The sequence below is a fragment of the Stegostoma tigrinum genome, chromosome 8 (assembly GCF_030684315.1).
Source record: "Stegostoma tigrinum isolate sSteTig4 chromosome 8, sSteTig4.hap1, whole genome shotgun sequence".
Taxonomy (NCBI): Eukaryota; Metazoa; Chordata; class Chondrichthyes; order Orectolobiformes; family Stegostomatidae; genus Stegostoma; species Stegostoma tigrinum.
In genome coordinates, this window is record NC_081361.1 from 79670473 (window position 1) to 79694313 (window position 23841).

The window sequence follows — 23841 nt, forward strand, 5'->3', positions numbered from 1 at the left end:
AAATCCAAGCCTATTCAAAAGCTGCAGAGCATAACATATTATTTACTTTCTAGCAGCATCTATGAGACAATGTTGCATGGATTCAGGAACAGAGCATTTGGAAAATTATATATTGAAGAAGAATCAACACGGCTTTATTAAAAGTAGTCATGTTTGCCAATTCTGTTGGAGTTTTTTTTGAGGCTGTAGAGCGCAGGAGGAATGAGGGGGTTATTAACAAATTAAGTCAATGACTTAGATGAAGGACTGTGAGTAATAAATCCAAATTTACAGATGGCACAAAGCTAGGTGGGAAAGTAAATGATAGAGAGGTCAAACACTTACAAAAGGATGAGCGAGTGGACAAGGTCACAGGTGGGTTAAATTGAGGGGCAGAGCAAGATAATCCCTTTAGGAGAATCAATAGAAAAGCAGACTTCTTTTAAACAAATAGATGACAGGCTAGTGAGTTCTGGTACTGAGCTGGGATTGGGCACAAAACAGCTCCAAACAATGATCCTTATGGCACTCCAGTGATTGTGCCTTGTCATCCTGAAAATAACTCATTTATTGTTTCTTTCTCAGACAAATTTTGAGTCCCAAAGATGTCTAACAGTCTCTTGTGTTGTACCTTATAAAATACTTTCAGAAAATCAAGGTATGTTACGTTCACAGGTTCCCCCCTATCCCTCTGGTCTCAACAACCTCAAAAAACACTCAGACAGAATTAGCAAACATGACTGCTTTTATAAAAGCCATGTGGATTCTGCTTCTATATATAATTTTTCAACTACCCAATGTCTATGAGAAATATTTGTTTGGGATATTTTGGGATATTTTTCTATGCTAAAGGCACACTATAAATACCTTTTTTTGTTAAATATGCATAACTGAGAAGCTAATAAGTCAGAATTACCTGAAAACATAAGCATAAAACATTAAAAAATTGTGATCTCTCTTTTGTCCTCACTAAGGGCTTTCTTTTTTTTAAATCCTTAATGACCGTAAGAATGGTGGGAAACATAAAATCTTGCCTCTGGATAGGTGCCATACAGTAGGAATAAAAGCTAGTTATAGAACTGCTGATAATGGGAACTGCAGATGCTGGAGAATCCAAGATAATAAAATGTGAGGCTGGATGAACACAGCAGGCCCAGCAGCATCTCAGGAGCACAAAAGCTGACGTTTCGGGCCTAGACCCTTCATCAGAGTTCTGATGAAGGGTCTAGGCCCGAAATGTCAGCTTTTGTGCTCCTGAGATGCTGCTGGGCCTGCTGTGTTCATCCAGCCTCACACTTCATTATAGAGAACTGCTGACTCCTTTTGAATGTGTTTTAAAAAATGGAGCTTCACCCAGTATTGTAAGAACAATGGCTTCCAGGCAACAATGATACAAGGGGAATTAATGGAATCAGTGGAGCTTGCTAAAACATTCAAAAGGCTGTTTAACAATTCAATAGTTACTAGTTCTTGACAGTACCTCATCCATTGTAGCAAGAACAGCTTGCTTGTGCAACATGGGCAACTTAGACAGTGGATCACACAAAGCTTCAGTAATCCTGAAAGAACATAACACAAAGCTCAAGAATGAGGAGATGTTGTGACGCTTCTCTCGAATTTGGCAACAGTAAAAATGTAAAATACTATCCACTGTATTTCAGACAGATATCAGTTAAAACATATATCTTGAAAACACTAAGAAGCAGATTTCCTGCACCTGGGTTATTCTCAAAGTGAATACAAGAAAATCTGTCAGGAAAGAGCACAAGCCTGTCAGAAAAATTGCCCAATTCTGCTGTGTTAATTTAATAGAAGCAAGGTTAACTGATAGGTAGCCCACTCTGCTAATTTTCCTGGAATCACAGTGCCTAGATGCAAGAACAGAGATCTACACACTCCAATATCCCTTGTCCCAGTCACATAGTCCTTGAAACACCAGATCAATTGCAAGTTAATAAAGATTAGTATAGCTGGTAGTTTGGTAGTTTTCTCTGGTGCCTGGAGATGAGGTCCCAGTGCATAAAGCAAAGTTCACTGCATAAGTTAGCTTTAGCTATTGGCCTAAATTGTTCATATAAATTTGTCTGTTGCATGGTTAGGATAGGTTCTTCAACCAATTCCAAAGACAGATACAAAAGGACATTTTTTAAAACTGCTACTTCAAAAGGATTACATGATCTTCTCCAAATAACTGGCTGTTTTTTTTCCACTGTCAGAGATAACTCCCCATATATTAGAGGTTTTTCTCCCCCAAAAAATGTAACAGCACAATGATAAGCTATTTGAACTGGACTGGAAATACAGCATAAAGACATTTGCAGCAAAAGAGCAATCGATAGGCAAAGCAGTGATGTAGAGTACTTAAATATAGAGATTAATCCTTGTGAGCAGCCTACAAAGGTTTTTTTTCCCTCCAATTGAGTGAGTGAAAGAAAGAACTTGTGTTTACACCATGCCCTTCACAACTGCAGGGTCTCCCAAAGCACAGCTAATTAAGAATTTTGAAGTTTTGGCATGGTCTCTCAAACAGTGAGATTCATGGGTACGCTGGCAATACAGTACAAGTGCAGTACACAATACTATAGCCATTAGCAACTGGGAATCCTTCAAGAGTTGAAGAAGAGAGTCAGGTGCAGAAACAACGAGCTACATTTTTAAGACAAGTAAGGAGAAAGGAACGTCAAGGCAGCTAAGGAAAATCAGTAATTAGATGTCAGAGCTAAAAGCAATTGTGCTGGTGGGGAGCAAGAAAAGGTGCAAAGCAACTGGAAATGGAAAAACAAATTATAGCCAGGACTCCAGAATATTTAATAAAGGATAAACTGGATGAAAAGGGCGGCAATGTCAGCCTGTGTTTCGAGGACACTTTCGATCTGAAAGACATTCTCTTGGAAGGTTGCAAGCTACAAAATGAAACTCCAGCTACAGTTCTTGAATACAAAAAATATCCAAGCTAACATGAGGATCTGTTTCAATATCATATGCAGAATACCAGTATAATATGAATTTGGATTCAACTTTAAAAATCAGGAGTTAAACTCTTGGCTACTGGCATATAGCCATTGTCAACAGTCATAAATAAATATCTTTGCTAATATCCTTCAGGGAAAGCAATTTCCCATTCTCACCTGCTCCAGCCTACGTGTAACAACAGACACACAGGTCAAGACGGTGGGAAAGTGGGACAGTTCACCCGGAGCTCCTCCACTCCTTCTGTTTATTTCCTGTTCACTTCCCTCTTTGGTGTTTTCCCCTGACGTAGAGCAGGCTGGAAGCATGGAATGGAGCAGCTGGAGACCTGAGCAAAGCCGGGATCGCCATCAGGGTGGAGGCCCGAGTGGAGCAGGGTTGGTTGCTGAGCTGGGGACTGGTCAGTGGTTAGCACCACTGCCTCACAGTGCCAGGGACCTGGGTTCAATTCCGGTCTCAGACAAATGTCTGTGTGAAGTTTGCATATTCTCTCAGTGTCTGATTAGGTTTACACCAGGTGCTCCGGTTTCCTCCCACAGTCCAAAGATGTGCAGGATAGGTGGATCAGCTAAATTGCCCATAGCATTCAGGGATGCGCAGACTATGTGGGTTAGCCACAGTAAATGCAGGGTCACATTTAGGTATGGGAATGGGCCTGGCCAGGATGTTCTTCAGAGGGTTGATGTAGTCCCACTGGGCCAAATGGCCTGTTTCCACACTGTAGGGAATCTATGATAGCCTGGGCCATCAACAGGTTGCCAGCTCAGTCAGAACACGTGCAGAAGCACCCTGTACTGACCTGTAGGCTGTATTGTTGATCTTTTTAATTTATCATTTTTCTAATTTATAGAATAATTGGCCATAAGGTAATGTAACGATTTTTTCTTCTTTTTCCTTTTATTTCTATTTTGTATCTAAGATCTATGCCTAGTTACTTTGTATCCAAGATGGTGCCATGTGGATTGACACTGTAAACTTTTCACTCTACTCCTGTACTTGCATACTTGTGTGTGGCATCCATCAGTTTCGAGAGACCATGGATCTGTGCCTGAAGAGTTTTGATTCAGCTGCTGGTGGTAGCGCAGCATCTGTGCATGTTTATGTACATGTGACAATAAAGGATATTCTAAATTCTAATGTGGTTAGCTCTTAATTGCCCCCTGAAATGGCAACTCAACTCAAAGAAAGTTAGGGATGGGCAATAAATGCTGGCCCTGCCAGCAACAGTCTCATTCTACGTGGGAATGAAAATGAAAACTGCTGAAAACGTTCACTGAGCTCCCCATCTAGGCTATCTTTGTCCTTCTGACTTTACCTGTCAATATGTAGATTAGAACTTTCCACAATTGTCAGTATACCTTTCTGACAAGCTCTCAGTATTTCTTCCTTAATGCTCCTCCCTGCCACGTGGTTACTGGTAGAAGGCCTGTACACCATTCCCTGTAAGTGATTGCTTCACTTTATAATTTCTGACTTCTACCCAAACTGTTGGATACAATTAAAAAAGACTCTTTCCCAACCTTAGGTCATCCCTATCGACTGTGCTAATACCACCATTAACCAACACATCCACAACTCCCACTTTTCCTCATTTTCTGTCATTCTTAAAAGTCTTTAAAAGTCTTAAAAGCCTTCAAGATTCAGTTCCCAATCCAAGTCATCCTGCATCCATATTTCTACCAAATCGTTCTTATTAACTTTTATTCATGCTCTTAGCACCTATATTTTGCACAAATGTGACATGTTTTTGAAAACTGAGTCTTTAGTTTCATCCTTTTACTCTTTTTCTAAGTTCTAGTCTCTTCTGTAGGTGGACTCTTAGATTTGTATTCTCTACCCTTTCTTGTCAGAGTGTGCTTATTACCATATTAATACCTTTAACTCTACTTCAATATACTGCATCTTCCCAAATTTGTCCCTACTGTTTATATTAAAATCCATTCTTCCTCCCCAGCTTTGCAGTTGGCAGGAACCCAGCCATGCACAATTCAGGTGGAGATTATCCCACTAACACAGATCCCACATTTCTCAGAGATAATGGGAACTGCAGATGCTGGAGATTCCAAGATAATAAAATGTGAGGCTGGATGAACACAGCAGGCCAAGCAGCATCTCAGGAGCACAAAAGCTGACGTTTCGGGCCTAGACCCTTCATCAGAGAGGGGGATGGGGGGAGGGAACTGGAATAAATAGGGAGAGAGGGGGAGGCGGACCGAAGATGGAGAGTAAAGAAGATAGGTGGAGAGGGTGTAGGTGGGGAGGTAGGGAGGGGATAGGTCAGTCCAGGGAAGACGGACAGGTCAAGGAGGTGGGATGAGGTTAGTAGGTAGCTGGGGGTGCGGCTTGGGGTGGGAGGAAGGGATGGGTGAGAAGAAGAGCCGGTTAGGGAGGCAGAGACAGGTTGGACTGGTTTTGGGATGCAGTGGGTGGGGGGGAAGAGCTGGGCTGGTTGTGTGGTGCAGTGGGGGGAGGGGATGAACTGGGCTGGTTTAGGGATGCAGTTGGGGAAGGGGAGATTTTGAAACTGGTGAAGTCCACATTGATACCATATGGCTGCAGGGTTCCCAGGCGGAATATGAGTTGCTGTTCCTGCAACCTTCGGGTGGCATCATTGTGGCAGTGCAGGAGGCCCATGATGGACATGTCATCAAGAGAATGGGAGGGGGAGTGGAAATGGTTTGCGACTGGGAGGTGCAGTTGTTTGTTGCGAACTGAGCGGAGGTGTTCTGCAAAGCGGTCCCCAAGCCTCCGCTTGGTTTCCCCAATGTAGAGGAAGCCGCACCGGGTACAGTGGATGCAGTATACCACATTGGCAGATGTGCAGGTGAACCTCTGCTTAATGTGGAATGTCATCTTGGGGCCTGGGATGGGGGTGAGGGAGGAGGTGTGGGGACAAGTGTAGCATTTCCTGCGGTTGCAGGGGAAGGTGCCGGGTGTGGTGGGGTTGGAGGGCAGTGTGGAGCGAACAAGGGAGTCACGGAGAGAGTGGTCTCTCCGGAAAGCAGACAGGGGAGGGGATGGAAAAATGTCTTGGGTGGTGGGGTCGGATTGTAAATGGCGGAAGTGTCGGAGGATAATGCGTTGTATCCGGAGGTTGGTAGGGTGGTGTGTGAGAACGAGGGGGATCCTCTTGGGGCGGTTGTGGCGGGGGCGGGGTGTGAGGGATGTGTCGCGGGAAATGCGGGAGACGCGGTCAAGGACGTTCTCAATCACCGTGGGGGGAAAGTTGCGGTCCTTAAAGAACTTGGACATCTGGGATGTGCGGGAGTGGAATGTCTTATCGTGGGAGCAGATGCGGCGGAGGCGGAGGAATTGGGAATAGGGGATGGAATTTTTGCAGGAGGGTGGGTGGGAGGACGTGTATTCTAGGTAGCTGTGGGAGTCGGTGGGCTTGAAATGGACATCAGTTACAAGCTGGTTGCCTGAGATGGAGACTGAGGGGTCCAGGAAGGTGAGGGATGTGCTGGAGATGGCATTTCTCAGTATTTGTGCCCGTACGCCACAAACCAGAACGCCAAACTCTCACATCAATCTTTGAGCCACTGAAGCAGATTCAAATGGTGATCAGGTAGCAGTGACAGACCTACTAAAGGCTTAACAGCTGAGGATAAGAATACTAATAAAATAATCATGTCACAGGTACAACAGCAACAAAGCAGTTAATGAAGGTTCATGAACAGTAAATAATTTAAATAGTCTTGAAATATTCATGAGGGAAGACATTGGCTACATGCCCTCTTTAAACGACGACAATTAACATATTACTTCTTGGCAACTAAGACTGAAGTTTGCGACATGCTCAAAGCAAATATGTCGCCAAGGGTAAATGATAAATACAAAGTAAAATACAGTTCATGCTAGAAAGCTGGAAAAAAACTCAGGAATGTCTGAAAATACTCAGGAAAGCCAGGCTATACCTTTTAAAAAGATATAGTTGATATTTCAGATGACTTTTCACCAGCGGTGGGGGAGTCCAAAACTAGAGGGCAAGGTTTAAGGTTGAGGAGAAAGATTTAAAAGGGTCCTGAGGGGCAACTTTTTCATGCAGAGGGTGGTGCATGTATGGAATAAGCTGCCACAGGAAGTGGTGGAAGCTGGTACAATTAGAACATTTAAAAGGCATCTGCAGTGGTATACGAATAAGAAGGGTTTGAGGGATATGGGCAAATGCGACGAGATTTATTTAGGATATCTGGTTGGCATGGATGAGTCGGACCAAAGGGTCCATTTCTGTACTGTACATTTCAATGACTGGAATAAGGTAGATGTGTAGTAGGTTTAAATAAAGTACAGAAGCAGGGAAAGGAGATAAAGGTAGGATGGAAGAAGAAAAAAGGAAAATCTACAAAAAGATACAACAGTCCTTTCTTTCTGATCTCCACTGCCTCTATTCTTCTGCTCATAAATTTGCTTAAATATGCTACATTTCTAATTTATGGTAATTCTGGTAAAAGGACATCACTACAAGTATTTATATGGATTTTCATGATCCAAAATGAGCCAGGAGACTTTTAAGTGGGAGTGTATACGGGTGAGAGGAGTGAACACTAGAGCGCTTAAAAGCCTTTAATAATCTAGGCTGAAATTCCAGAGAACATCTTAGAAGCATCCTGAAGACACTCTAACACCTAAATAATCAGATCTGAACTGCCTCTAGAAGCAGTGGACCTGACTCTATCTCCCGTACTCAGAGCAAAAATATGATGAGAGGCCTTTTTGGTTCACCTGTCTCTAATTAAGAGGTTTCTCAACATCTCCATGAAAATCTGGCAAAATAATTCTGTTTCTGCCTTCACTGTTGCAGCCAAACCTGCTGAGTATTTCAAAGATAAATAGCATTTATCTCAGATCAGAAAGACAAAGATAATTGAGAGGTACTGATAATCACTGCGAGGGAATCAACAAACACTGCGGACTGTAGCTGATTAAAAACAGTACACTTTGGTGCTGATAGTAAAGCTGATGTAAAACAGACAATGGCAACTGCAGATCCATTAGATTTACTTTCATTCCAAGTAAAATAAAACAATAAAGTGTAAATTTGAGGATAATCTGTGCAACAATAATCTAGTTCATAGCAGTTAGCATGGACTCAGAAGCAGAAAATCCCGCCTGAGTAAACTGTTTGGCTTCTTAAAAGGGATTGACAGCCCAAAATGGACTATGAGAAACCATTACAATTACACTTTGATTTCCAAAAAGGCTTTTGATAAAATTGCACACAAAAAGCTACTAACTAAATTAGAAATCTGAGGACTGGGGGTAAAGACAGAGTAAATGACAATGATAAATAGTGTTGTGGTTCTATTGCCATTCTTTGAGGTTCGCTTGCATTATGCCCAATTGTTAAATTATTTCCAAATGATCATTTTCCTGAGAGTCCAGCTCCTGAACTGCCAAAAAAACTTGCAATTCTAAACTAAGCATAGGTCCAGGATTTCCACAGCACAAACTACTATAAATCAGTTACAGATTGCTGAAAGAAATAATTTGGATTAGGATATTATATTAGCAAGTAATTTTCGCAAATGACAGCAGAGCTTCATACAGTGGACTTAATATTTTATTCTGGAACATACTGCTGATATTTTACATTTTTTCATTTTGGAAACAGCATGCTGCTCATGCAGATAATTTCAAATTGAAATAGATTATGCAAATTCTGACAATATACTGAACAACAATCTCACCAGGATGCATTATTTTAAAATTAATTCTCAGCAGACCATACCTCTCGTCTGTGGTAGAAACAAGTCGATCCATGTTTTGCATTATCTCATCATCAGATCGATACGATGATGGTTGGCCTGGTGATCGGTTCATAGAGCTGCTGCTTTCAGATGTGTACCTAGGGACGGTGAGAAATTTGTAAAGAGTTAGACACAAAAATCCTAAACAAATTAATTTGCAATAGCACAGCTGTCCTTGGAAAAAGTATCACAAAGTCAATGTAGCCTGAAATTGAGTATTACACGCAAACATCTGTTCATGTCTCAGACAACTCTATAACTAAAGTACAGCATGGCCAGGCAAATGGACTTCTATTTATTTCTACAGAGCTACATACATAATCTAAATGACAATACTCCCAGAACCCGCAGAAGCACTGAATAAAATATGTCCACATGCAGCAAGACCTGGACAGTATCCAGGCTTTGCACCACACAAATGCTAAGCAATAATCATATCCAAAAAAGAGAGAACAATGATTTTCTCTTGACATTCAACCTTTGTTGAATCCCCACTATCAATATCCGTAGTTTGTTATTGATCAGAAAGTGAATTTGACCAGTCATATAAATAAAATGGCCTTTAAGAACGTGCTTAGGGGCTGGAAATTCTACAGCAAGTAACGAAGGAAGCCTACCGCCTATAAGGCATCTCTTAAACGAGAGGCCGGAAGTGGTGGCCTAGAGGTATTATCGCTGGACTGTTAATGCAGAGACGCAGATAATGTTCCTGGGACCCAGGTCCAAATCCCGCCATGGCATATGGTGGAAAGGGGGGAAAAAAAGAACAAGAGGTGCAATTGAAAGTGCAGAAATCAAAGCAAGTTGGAATTAAGTCTAGGTACTCACATGAAAAAATGTTCTAGGGAAATTCTGATGGGTCGGATCCCTGTATTTGTGTTGTAAAATTTGATTCATTTTTACTAAAAGCAGATGAAATACTTGTTGGATTGTTTTCCATAAGTGTGCCCAATGCTTTACACCAAAAGTCATGTCTTAAACTCTCTGAAAGTATCACTCCTGGTTAGCAGTGGCACTCTCCACTCAGAGTCAGAGACTTGGGCACATTATTATAGATTAAATTTCTGGATGACATGTTAAATTAAGATCCTGTCTATTCCCTGACATGTAGAACTTCTTCATGCGGCTATGCACTCTGCAGCTGAGACTTACAAAACAGATATTATACTCTTGACTTACCTGTGGTGGTTTACATGGGTGGGCATAATCTCAATTTCTAATGGAAGAGTCAGCACAAAAATGTCCAGGGTGACAATTAAGTCATTTAGATCAATCGATTTGACTGGAAAGTTCTCCGGGCAGCTGATAATTTCACCTGAATGAAGACAATTCGACATTTAAGGAAGAATGTCCTATGGTAGAACCAATCATTGGTGAAATGAGAAACTGATGCTCCAGTTAGAGCAACAGTTTTGCAACATTCCAAATCCAAGCAGCTGGCTCTCTCTCAGTTAATGATTTACTGGACCCAAAGTACTTCATACTCATCTGATCCCCCAGGCAAGTCACAGTCAGAAACTTTAACTGATCCCGTGTTCCATCAAACTGATAAAGTGCACATGCTGGTCATTCAATACAGTTCAGTGATGTGTACAGGTTAACACTTGAAAAGCACACTACAGCATTAGACACCACAAATGTGTAACAACTTAAGTGACATGACCGAAGTTTGCATCTAAATCTCTCATAATTAATGCTTTGTCATCACAGGGAGATATCAGGCTGACAAAAGAGCAGAGGCAAGGGAACAGCCAAGTGTCTCCAATGCACAGTTGCGCATACAAGCCTATCAGCATCAGTGCAGCCCATCTTTCCAATTCACAAATGGAAAACACATCTGGGAATGCAGAAAATTTAACAAATGAACTACAAGAAAACATTATTAGCCAAGCTAATCTTTAAAAATTAAGCTCTTCTCTTACCCAGGCAAGTAGGCAATGACTCTACTGGTATGGATTCTACTGAGAACGGTCCATGGCGCTTCTTCCCACCAACTGAGCAAGTGAGATGAACAAATAATGGTGGCATTTCCTGATCTGAAATGTCTTGTTCATTTAAAGAATCACCACCAAGCACACTGAATGAATCATCATCTCTGTTCACAGTGTTTGTATCGGAAAGTGATTCTGCATCCTGTAATTCTTTGTCAGATCTTTCTCGATATTCCACTTCCAGATCAGGATCACTTTCGGTCACTACACCACAACCAGATATATTGCCTATCCGATTTTAGAAAGCAAAATCACAACAATGAAACATAATGATATCAACTTATCTCAAAAAATCCCAAAAGTTCAACATGTTAAATACTAGCTGACAGCTCTGAAACAAAATGGCATTACTAGATTCAAGCCTGAAATTCTGATAAATAATTTCAGGAATCAGACCTGAGAGAATACTATTTCTGAAGAAGTGGTACATATGTCAGAGCTCTATCATTTCATCTCAAAGTGGAGATGCATTCTGAATAGACCATTCTAATGACCATCAATGTTCTTTAGTGATTTTGAGTATCCCAAACTGAATTCCAAGAAATAATAAGGTAATTCCCAATGAATCTGGCTCTTGGATCTACCCAAGTTGGAAGTGTTGCCTTGTCAATTCACAAGGATGGTCAATATGGAAACAGAAAACATTGTATGAGTTTTTTGTTTAATTATGAATGGGACAAATGTACAGAGTTTGAAATTAAGTCAATTTACAGTGTGGAAACAGGACCTTCGGCCTAAAAAGTCCACACCAACACTCAGGACATCCCACCCAGACCCATTCCCCTATAAGCCATCTAATCTACACATCCCTGAACAGTGTGGGCAATTTAGCATGGCCAATCCACGTAGCCTGCCCATCTCTGGATTGTGGGAGAAAGCTGGAGCACCCGGAGGAAAACCACACAGACACGGGGAGAACGTACAAACTCCACACAGACAGTCGCCTGAGGCTGAACTCGAACCCAGGTCCCTGGTGCTGTGAGGCAGCACTGCTAACCACTGAGTCACCGTGCTGCCCTTTTTCTTCCCCAGAGATGTTTACTTGCGGAATTTCAGAATTTTATTTTGCATTCAACTCGCATCTAACCTGGTAGATGCAGATAATGGGTGCAATATTTAGAACAACGTACATTCTACAAGACAATTCATTAATTACTAATTCAAAGCCAAACCATTATTTATGTCAGTGAATGTAACTAGCAATTAAATCGCACCATATTGCGAAATCCCCAAACACCTTACCCTCCTCCCCTGCGACCTCCAACTCAGAAAGATCATTTTCTTCACTCTGTTTTCGGTCCCTTTCGTCTTGATAAGTTTCTTCCTAAACATTTCAGGACAAAGCATATTTGAGAAAATCTTGTTTAGAGCTGTATCAGTTCTTTTCGTTAATTCCGGTAGGCAACATAAGGTTCAAACTTTTAAAATAATGGCATATGGCTTTAAAGGGTGGTATGGGCCTTCTGACTGGGGATACGTGTTTTGCTTTGGTCATGCTCAAACAATTATACTATTGGGTTGATGAAAAGTCAACTTTTTAAAAAAAAATATGGAAAATGGACAATTTGCTTTCAAAACAAGATGGAGTTAGGAAGTCAGGTGACATCCCTTCTTGTCTGCCAATACACATGCAAGCGCACAAGATGGGAAGCTAACCTGAAACAGGACATTAAAATGCAAATAACCGATTGCGACATTCATTGAGAAGACATTAAAATGTAACAGATCTTTCTTTTGGATTTACCAGCTCCTCTTGTGCACATACCTAAAAGAAAAGGGACACAATGTTCAACTATACAGACTTCTTGGCTACAGTGTGGAATTTCACAGAATGGTCATGAAGAGAAACTCTCACAAGGAGATGCTACATTTGAAATGTGAAACATTATTGTGTGTCAGTGCTTAAAATCACTAGGAACTGATTGTGGGGACAATGGAGAAACAAACACTAGGGTCTCTAGACAAAATCAAGTTGGTGATAGGGAACTTTGATTAACAGGCATTTTAGAACAGCCTCAATCTGAGAAATAAAGGGAACTTAGAGGGTACAAAACCAGCCCAGCAAAGAAATGACCCCAAATAAAATCATGTCACAGGGACAAAATTAGGGCTAGTCTTTTGCCTAATCATCTGAAAGAGAACTCTGCTCCACGCTCATTATCACTGATACAATTTTAACCTCACTGCGAAGCCTCTTCCAGGGATGCCTAACCTGAAGAAGTTACCCTCCTCCCTCCGGACCAACCTCAGGGAATCTCTCTCCCACTGCAACTCCCTATTTATTCCAGAACCCTCACCCCATGCCCCTCACTGATGAAGGGTCTAGGCCCGAAACGTCAGCTTTTGTGCTCCTGAGATGCTGCTGGGCCTGCTGTGTTCATCCAGCCTCACATTTTATTATCTGCTCCACCCTCGCTGCTGCGCATAGACTATTGCAAAGCCAGAGACCTTCTGCTGCAAGAGGTAAGCCATGGTGCACCTGACATGAGAAATTTCTTATGTGAACTAAAAGCAAACCACCAGGACTGTAACATTTCAAGCTTCCATATCAGGGATCAAGTATAACAGTGAATTTATGGATCTTTTAAAAATACTAAGCGCACGTTGCCTCTTTCGTTATCACTACTTCTTGTGTCTATCTATGCCTGTGTGCATTAATGAGTGGGTGCCGTTGCGAATACATTTGGGTGTTGGAAAATAGATATTTATTCCTCCTTTTTCAAAAAATCTAAAGCAAATCATGTATTTTGCCATTCTCACATTTATTGCACTCAAAGGGTTAAAACTCTCATCCCTTTAAAAGAATGCATCAATCTGTGGTCAGTCATGAGTTGGAAACAGGTGGAATCCATCCTACCACCTTTGCCCTGTATGTAACACATCCAAAATAAATGCAGTCCGCAGTCCAGGTCTGCCACAACTTTAGCCATTTGTGGAATCTTGCTGAACTATTGAACTGGACTGGTGGGGCTGGAAATTCTACCTCAGTAACCCACTGCTGTAGGAGGGCAATGACAGTTAATGACTTGACATTAAAAAAAACTGTTTTGTGCTGAAGGGGCATATGTTTCGCTGTACAGAAGCATGTTTGCCAAAGCTTGCCACAATCTGTCCCCTACAGTTCCCATCTGAATAGAAACACTGTGTTATGATTGGCAGCCCATATTCAGCTTTCAATGTAACCTATGCTCCTCTGGTTCACATGCTATTTCATACAAGTTATCCATCCTGCTTAAAAGGAAATTGATTGGGAGTTGGGTAAATAATGAGTACATTCCCATTTTTATCTGCAGCCATACATGCTGGAAAACTAACAGGATACATCAGAAAGCAACCATCATTATGTACAATAATATACATAAATAACTTACCCTCATAACACAACTCTTTTAAAAAAATATATAATTAGCAAGTCTGACAATTATTGCAGAAAGTTGCTATAAGATAGTTTAAAAAAAATTTAATATCTGGAAAAGACAAAAATGTTGGAAATTGTGTCCACCAGGAATCTTTTGTTCGGCTATGACTGCCAATTTCTTTTGAACTTCCTCTCCAAGTCTCCCTGCCTTGTTAGATCTGCCCCTGCTCTTTAAAGTGTTGATAAAAATCTTATTTTTGGTCCCTTCTAGCTCCCAATATTGCTAACTGCTATTTGTGCTGGGGGTTTTATAATACTAAAGCTGCTATAAAAATTCTCCCATATAGTTGTGGAGCAGACGATGACAAGATACTTGACACAAAATTCTGAAAATTCCTAAAAATGTCAAGAAAAGGGAACAATGCTTACAAATAGTACTTCACCCTCCTTATCCCATGAACAATTTAACATTACAATTGTCTAGTTGTGCTCTGTACTACACAAAACAACTTTTGCAATTATTAAAACAAGCAACAGAAGGAATTTAATACAGTTTAGGTCTGTACTGACTACTCCAATGGTATTTATTTTAAATAACATGAAAGCCATTTAGCAATTCAAGGAGAAAGTTAGAAGCCCATGAGCATAATCTCTGAACAACAGAACCAAAAAAGCGCGGACGCTAGGAAGCAAAAACAAAAAAAAATTGCTGGGAAACCTCATTCGCAGTTGTGGAAAGAAAGCGGGGTTACCGTTTTGGATTGAGCGACCCTTCTTCAGGGCTGACTGTAGCTCGGAAAAGGTTGGTACATATGCTGAAGATGGGCTGGGGTGGGGCAGCAAACAACAGGTGAAGATGAAGCCCACAGAGAGTGAACAGTTGGGCACACAATGGAATGGGTAAAGGTCTCCTGGAACAGTAAACAGCTGATCATTGGGACAGTTGTGATAACAACTCAAGTGATGACAAAGCCTGGTGTGTGGGGTTGGGATAAGCACATGGGAGAAAGTGCCCAGGTTCTAGAATTATTGAACTTGTTATCGAGTCCCAAAGGCTGCAGAGTCCGCAAACAGAAAATGAGAAGCTGTTCTTCTAACCTGCGCTGAGCATCACTGTAGCCCTGCAACCAGGCCTGAGTCAGAGATGTTAGCCAGGGAACAGAGTGTACACAATCCCTCCAGGCTTATTGCAGAGTGCCGGTCCTGGTGGGAGGTGGTTATGAGATTAATTTTGTTTCTTATACTTCTTCACTATCACTTAATCTGTGCTTGAAAATTCATGTACTGTTGTCACTTAAGAACAGACTTGCACAGTCATAGGAACAAACAGGACAGGACAATTGGTCCTTTGAGCCCACACAGCCATTCGGTAGCTTTAACTTCACTTTCTCCTCTGTCCCCTGTAATTCATGACAGCCCTGACAACACAAAATCTGTCTAATTCAGCTTTGAATGTTCAAGAAACCAACCTCTACTCTCTTTCTTGAGGGGTAGTGGATGTGCCGTTTTTGAATATTTTTTAAAGCAGTCAGATAGATTCTTGTTTAGCATGGGGATGAAAAATATCGAATGTAGGCAGGCATATGGAGTAATCAGATCAACCATAATCTTACTGAAAGGCCAAGTAGGCTCAAAGGGCTTTCTCCTGCTCCTAATTCATGTGTTCCAAACACTAACGATTCTGAGAGAAGAAATACCTTCTCAGCTTCAATTTAAACGGGAAGCCCCTCCTTTTGAAACTGTGACTCCTTGTACTAGATTTCTTCATGAAGGAAAATCTTCTTTCTGCATCTAAACTGTGAAGCCCCCTCAGAAGCACATATGTTTCAAAGATCACTTCTCATTCTTCTAAACTCAACTTGCTTGATCTTTCTTCATAAGACAAATCCTTCATTCCAGGAATCAGCTTAGTTATCCTTCTCTGAATTCCTTCCAACACAAGGTTCTCTGTTGTTAAAGGAAGTGATAAAAATTGTACATACTTCTCCAGCTATCATCTCCCCAGTGCCCTGTACAGTTGTTCTTATACATTTCATTCAACTTGCAATAAAGGCCAACATTATGCTTTCCTTCCTAATTACATCCTTGACTTGCATTCCAACTTCTTCTAATTCATGTGCAGATCCCTCTGTCCTGCAGTATTCTACCGTCCCTTTCATTTTAAATAACAGTCTGCTTTCTATACCTCCTGACAAAGTGGTTAACCTCGCATTTGCACACATTAAAATCCACTTAGCAAACATTTGCCCACTCACTTAACCCATCTTTATCCCTTCGCAGACTCACCATATCCTCTTCACAACCTGCCTTCCTACGTATCTTTGTACCATCAATAAATCTGGCTACAGTTTAGTCAGTCTCTTCATTCAAGACATTTATATAAATCATAAAATGTTGAGACCTCAGTACTGATTGCTGCAGCACTTCACCAGCTATAGTTTGCCACCTTGAAAATGAAAAGCTATGATCCTCCCAAGTGCACAAGAATTCTTCCAGCTGTCATCACTGCAACTTTCACAATCAGAATGGCCATACTGTGAAGCTGCCATTTCCAATGAAACACACGCTGAATAAGTTAAAGGAAAAAAGTGAAATAGCACATCCTTTATGAAGTTTAAGCATTTGTAAGCATATAACGTTTCTAATCAGGCTTCAATTGACATAGCCAAACAGTATTGCCAATCTGTCCCTCAATGTCCTTAACAAAATAGCTGATTTACATATCTCAATGGGGATAGTCATGCTTTATAACCGTATAATATGATTTGTGACTTACTGTGCAGGCAATCTGCATTTTTCATTAGTAAAGCAATTTATAGCTTAATGTAATTTCTTTTCTCAAATCTCTGGCTCAGTTCCCAATTACAGGGAATATTTTAGATCATTTATACTTGCCTCTCTCTTCGCTGAGGGTGGACAGTAGAAGAAGTAATAAAGGTTTGAAGGCACTGTCTTAAAGTGTTGCCGTCCAATATCAAGGAATTTGTCCTGAAATGACATGTTTCAAAGCAAGGAGTCAAAACAGAGCTTACATGAATATGTCATTATGTACATCATTTCATCACTGTTACTGCTTTTAATTTTAAAATGTTCCCCAAAAAACATACGAATTGAAGAATCGTTAATTGAACAAAATGAGAGATAAACAGAAGTTCAAGGTTAAAATCTAATAAATTCTTCACTCCAGTATGCACTGGAGTGAAGTTTAGTTAAGGCAAATTTGCTGAATGCAATCAGTGACATGATGTCTCACCCAATTTTATATTATCCCTTCAATTTTTTTTAATACACATAGTCCACCTCTCTTCAAGATTTACTACTGAATGCTCTATCCCTAAGAATGGTAACATACTCTGTTCCATCCTTATCTTTCTAATATTGCCTGTTCATTGATACAGGCTACAGAAATTGCTGTTAAATTTCACTGCACTACCTGAATGATTTTATGCAAGTTGGGGTAGACCTCACAATGTTGGCTGGACTGAAGAAGGGAAAGGGGAAATTCCAGACAGATCTTCTTTGTTTTTGGTTCTTCATGTGTCACTGGAGATGCAACACTCGATTGTACACTCTTCAAATCTTGCTCACTGAGGTCTTCAGTCTCTATACTGGTAACAGAACAGAAAAATATCAATGACTTTAAGTTAAAATCTAATAATACAAAGATCATTGTTACTTATATGATTGTTACTTATAGGATATGACAAATGATTAAATATGACATACACTTCCAGTCACTGCAAGTGCTAAATCTAATAATACATTTTCTACAATATGCTCCATAAACTGTATGGCTTATCCATTCTCCAAGAAAATATGTACAATAGATCTGGTGTCTGTTGGACTTCTTTGAAATGTTGGCAAAGTTGCATTAGAAGAGATATTTTAAGGCAGGTGAGATTATTCAAAACTCTGCTACCTGTACACTGATTTGCACCAAGTCTTCTTTACTTATCACCCCTGTGCACACTGACCTAAGTGATTCCCAGTTAAGCAATGCTTCTAATTTTAAAATTCTCAAATTATTCCATTACTTTATACCTTATCTCTAACCTTCCCCAGCTCGCCAGGAAATCCACTTTCCTCGAAATCGTTAATTGAACACCCCTGATATTATTTGCTCTAGCACTGATAGCTGTCTGTTTAGTTACTGAGCTCTGCAATTCCCTCTGTAAACCTACCTCTCTGCTTCTCTTTCCTCTTTTTTGATACTCTTTAACATTTACATACTTTGATCAAGCTTATCATCCTTCCCAATACTGTATTCTCTTATGTGTTTTAGTGGCATATTTTACTCATACCAGTTTTATGAAGCATTTTAAGACATTAATGTCGCAATACGAACACAAGTGGGCATCACTGGTGGCAACCTGACAAAAATTATTGACTAATTACAAAGATTTCTCAGGAATCGACAGCCACTTTATTTTGGTCAGCAAGACTGACATGGGATCCATAACTAAAACAAAAATCATTACAATTAGTGAGCCAAGCAGCATCACAAGAGAGCTTGACATTTTGGCTTGGGACCCTTCTTCAGTCCCAACCTGAAACGTCAAGCTTTCCTGCGCCTCTGATGCTGCTTGGCCTTCTGTGTTCATCCAGCTTCACATCGTGTTATCTCAGATTCTTCAGCATCGGCAGTTCCTACTATCTCAGTACAATTAGTCATTGCTTTAACTCACAATGCGATCACTTGTCAAGTAAGGTCAAAGAAAATTCTCACTGAGAGAATTTATATTGACATATTTAATCTCATTACCAATAGGTATCCTCCTAACGCAAACGTGTGTAGTCAAGATGATTCAGAAAATTTTGCGAAGAAAGAATTCCAGTTTACAAGGTACGATAAAGCTGCAGCAACCCAGGTCACGTCAGCCGAATGAATGGAAATGATTATCTAGTTAATGGTCATTTATCACTTTAAGAGTTTAGGATCAGAAGTGTATTCACTGAGTATATAACTCCCAGCTGAATTTTATGAAGCAATATAATTCAACTCTCAGCAGCTGCCGTCAATTTCATTGTCTTTCTATCTCCAAATAATTGCTTCAATCAAATTTACATATGGCAATTTAAAATTGTTATGTTCGCACGAACCAACTTCCAAGGCCAACAAGGAGACGGAGGGACTTTTGATCTGCTAACAGTTTTATACAAGATCTTTTTATGAAAGGAAATCAGATGGTCCCAAAGATCCAAAATCAAATTTCAGTGAAATTATGGAGAAAGGTGCGCTAAGTCACAGATAGTTTAATACAGATTCCAAAGGCTTTGAGATAATGAAAGGGAATAATAAAGAAGACATAGAGTTGATGTTTCTAGTTGTGGAGACACCAAACCTAGAGACGAACACACAAAGCAGTCACCAATAAATCAATAAGCAATTCAGGAGAAATCTCTTTGCCAAATTGATACACCCTTACAAAACCACAGTCCAACATATTACAGCAAATCCACAGACTTTTAGGATGAATGATTTTGAAGGTCTACAACCCTCTAAGTGAAGGCATTTCTCCTCATCTACTTGCTGGGCTTTTGTCCTGAGAGGGTAACTGCTAGTCCCAAACTCTCCAGGTAGGGGAAGCTGTATTTATTCTGTCAAGCCAAAGAAGAATAAGATTGTGAAACTTGCTAAAACAAAGAGTAGTTGACGCAAGAGGCAATATTTGAGGCAAAGCTATGTAAGTACCTAAAGAAGAAAGCAACAAAAGAATGTGCTGATGAGGTTATACAGAGAGAGGCGGGAAGAGGCTCATATGAAGTGTAAATGGCAGCACAGAATAGTCCACTTCTGCACTTTAAGAGCTTTGTAACTCTACAGTAACTACACTAAGGCATACTGTCATATTTCAGAGTTAAAAGCACATAAATTATTTTGTTTGCAAATTGCTCAGGATCAAATGCTTGTGCAATAATAACTTCTGCAGAAAACCTCAGAAACAGAAATTACAAGTGAGAGGAGAAGATCGCATGGAATTTTGCATTCCACTGTCTACTTCCTCTGTTTCTTTGCTAGTTATCCTAAAGCTCAAAGTAAGTGATCACCATGCTCCTTCACCTAAGTCTTTTTAGAGTTACACTTGCTAACATCCAATTACTCTCAGGCCTTCACAATTGCTCTTGTCAAAATGATGATTCATCTGAGATTTTTATATCTAGTAATATATTTGAAAGTCTAAAGATGAAGGTTTCTTTTTCTATTTCAAATCACTGAAATATTTCTGCAGGCACTTTGTTAATATTGTATCCTTCAAGGACAGTGTTGATGTGAGCTTTTAAAAACAAAATGGGGAAGGTGTAAAATGAAACAATTTTGACAAACTCTCACAAAACCACAGTTATATTTTTGAACTTCTTACAGCATCTTTCATTATGATTGAACATAAATATTTTAAGTATATTTGCCAGAGTACTGCCCTGTGTATCAGCATTTTATTCTTTGGCCAAATTTTAAAATTCATATATAAATAAGTTTACTTAAAGTATAAGGAAATTGTAAAGAAAAGAAATACACTCAGGTATTCTATCCACATAATAAAACATTGAATTATGTGCGAGTTGAGTAGTCTTCTTGCACAAGATCTTATTCTAAGCCACATTCTTGACAAGATTAAGCAACACTAAGACCAAGAAGAACCAAAACAAAAAGGAATGTACAGGTATCAATTCGCAGCAATCCGTACAGAAAAAGAAACTGAAACTGACAAAGTGGAAAGTACAAAAATCTGTCTGTGTAAAAGACGGTGTATTAAATTCCTGGAAGGCTTGACAGAATAAATACCTCATCACCTAGCTGGAGAGTTTGAGTCTGGCAGTTACACTCTCAGGACAAAAGGCCAGCAAATAGATGAGGAGAAATGTCTTCACTTAGAGGGTTGTAGACATTCAAAATCATTCATACTAGAAGTCTATGGATTTGCTGTGATATGTTTGGACTGTGGTTTTGTAAGGATGTATCAAAATTGTTTCATTTTATACACGTTCCATGTTGTTTTTGAAAGGTCACATCAACACTGTCCTGGAAGAATACAATTTTTACAAATTACTTGTGAAAATTTAAAACAGAAAACGCAATCTTCATTTTTACTTTCAAATATATTACTATGTGTAAAAGCCTCTGATGAATCGTCACTGTGACAAGAGATTGGGCATTAACTCGGAGAACCAAATGGCCACAACATATAGGAGCAGAAGTAGGCCATTGGGCCGATCGAGTCTGGTCCAAAGTCGTGGCTAATCTGACAATCCTCAACACCACTTTCCAACTAAGTCTCAAATATTTTCAATGACCTAGCCTCTACAATTCTCAGTGTTAAAGAATTCCACAGAGTCAGCACCGTCAGAAAATAAATTCCTCCTCGTCTCTGCCTTGTGCATGTGGACCATTACTCGGAGATTACGCCCTCTGGTCCTAGACATTCCCCCTGGGGAAACAATCTCTTAACCTGTCAAGCCCCTAAAAATCTTCAATAAGGCTGCTTCACATTCCTCTAAAATTCCAAATAGTACAAGCTCAACCTATCCAACCCTTCCTCATAAGAAAATCCTTCCTAATTAACGTCTCAGGGTTCCTCCGATGCAAGTATATCATTTTTCAGATAAGGGGCAGAATTCTAGATGTGGGCTGAGTAGTGCCTTGTATAGTTTTATCAAGACCACCTTACTTTTATGCTACATTCACTTTGAATTAAAGGCCAAGATTCCAGTTGCCTTATCTATTGGTTGCTGCACTTGGATGCTAGCTTTTTCGTGATTTATGCAATGAGAAACTCCAAATCTGTTCTGTAGCATCAAATTCTATTTGCCAAACTTCTGCCCACTCACTTAATCTATCTACATTCTTCTGTTGACTCTTTGTATAACCCTCACCATTTCTCTTCCCACATGGTTTTTGCATCATCTACAAACTTGGCAATTGTACATTCATTTCCTCCATCCAAGTCGTTAATATGTATTGTGAATAACTATGGCCTCAATACAAATCCCTGTGGCACTCTACTAGTTACAAGATGCCATCCCGAAAATACCCACTTGATCCCAACTTTCTGCATTCCCTTAGTTAACCAGCCATTATCTTTTGTGCTGGGTATGACTCCAACCAGTAGAACTTTCCCTCTGACTTCCAGTGACTTCAGTTTTACTGCGTGGTCTTGAAGCTATACCCGTCAAATGTACGAACATCAAGGGCAGTCACTCTTGCTTGACCTCATGAGTTCAGCCCTTTTGCTCAAGATTGGACAACTTGCGATTTTTAATTTCCATCTTTTCCAATTGAGGGACGAGGTTTTAAAAAAGAAAAAAAAAATCCAAAAATCAAATTGGTACACACTGCACGAAAGTTTCGGGGAAAGACAATTTCAAGATGCAACAGCAACTTGATAATCGTTGCCATACTTCTCTAAAGTTATCTTTCCTAGCTAGTAAATGTTTAAATAAATAAGCATTTTATAGAAAGTATTTTTCAATCATGTTAATACATCCATAAACATAACTAAAGCGAATCATTTTCAGAATTCATTAAACAAATTTCTAACCTAACTGCATGCTCTATAAACACTGTGTTCCTTACTAAGAATAAATATCCAGAAGCTGAAATCCCAAATTTAAGTTTAACTGTGAGATTTACTGTTAGATGCTCAGTTCCAATATAGGTAAATTACATTTAACTTTTAGAAATCCAACACCAAATTCAAGAATCTAAAGTGATGTGTAATAATGACAAATGAATGCTGTTGGTATGTCTAAGTATCATGTATTTTGATTAAATATAACTTAAATTGATGGGAGATTTACATTCTGGCTTTCATTGCATGCAGCTCTCCCCACATCATACCTTTGGTGGCAGAGCCTTCAATCTGGTTCTTTAGATCTCGGTCCCTATACCATGATGTTTTACAGCACAGGAGAAGACCCTGCAGTTTTCTTGGTGCCCTCAAAGAATTAGCCAGAAGCTTTGTTCTATTTCTTGTCTTTGTACAATATTTGCTTCTCTTTCATGAATATTTATCCATTCCCTTTTTAAAAGTTATTTGGATTCTCCTCTCACTACTCGTAGAATTTTGTGTTCCACTGTATACAGAAATAGACCATGCAAAACATTCTAACCCCTTCCTTGATTTTTTTTGGTGACAGGGTCAAAGAGCCAGAGATCAACAGATGGAAAAGAGCCCTTGAGCCTGTTGTGTTCATGCCAGTCAAGAATGACCACTTAATTGTTCTAATTTCATTTTCCAGTACTTGGCCCATAACTTTGTATGTGTTGGCATTGCAAATGCTCATCCAAATTCTTCTTAAATGTTATACAGGTTCATGCCTCTACCAGCATTAATAGGCAATGAGTTTCAAATTCCCACTACCCTTTGGTTTTCTTGGTAGCAAACTTGTGCAGCTAGTTAATGAGAGGTTTTAGTTTTTTTCTTATAATTTTGAATTTGTAAACATAATTGAACAAACAAGATTTTGAGAAGATTAATAAAAACCCCTGTTTTCTCTGGATTTCCTCTTAGCTAAAGCTCTGGGAACATGTGGGCAGCACGTTGGCTCACTGGTTAGCATTGCTGCCACATAGCACCAGGGTCCAGTGTTCAATTCAAGCCTCAGGCAACTGTGTGGAGTTTGCACATTTTCCCCATGTCTGCATGGGTTTCCTCTGGGTGATCCTGTTTCTTCCCACAGTCCAAAGATGTGCATGCTAGGGTGGATTAGCCATGGGAAATGCAGGGTTACAGGGATAGGGAAGGGAAGGGGTGTCTAGGTGGGGTGCTCTTTGATGGGTCAGTGTGGACTCAAA

The 23841-nt window shown here is 40.0% G+C and overlaps 1 protein-coding gene across 12 annotated transcripts in view; it reads right to left on the reverse strand.

The window, feature by feature from the left end:
* Positions 1-23841, reverse strand: part of szt2 (SZT2 subunit of KICSTOR complex) — a 238193-nt gene that overhangs the window by 134806 nt on the left and 79546 nt on the right. For all 12 annotated transcript variants that reach the window (XM_048538804.2, XM_048538813.2, XM_048538805.2 and 9 more), the window contains 7 exons: positions 17482-17656; positions 16944-17036; positions 11933-12014; positions 10622-10918; positions 9879-10014; positions 8681-8797; positions 1460-1538 (listed from right to left, as the gene is read on the reverse strand). In XM_048538804.2, coding sequence (XP_048394761.2) covers positions 1460-1538; positions 8681-8797; positions 9879-10014; positions 10622-10918; positions 11933-12014; positions 16944-17036; positions 17482-17656 — 979 coding nt within the window. The remainder of the gene's footprint in view (positions 1-1459; positions 1539-8680; positions 8798-9878; positions 10015-10621; positions 10919-11932; positions 12015-16943; positions 17037-17481; positions 17657-23841) is intronic.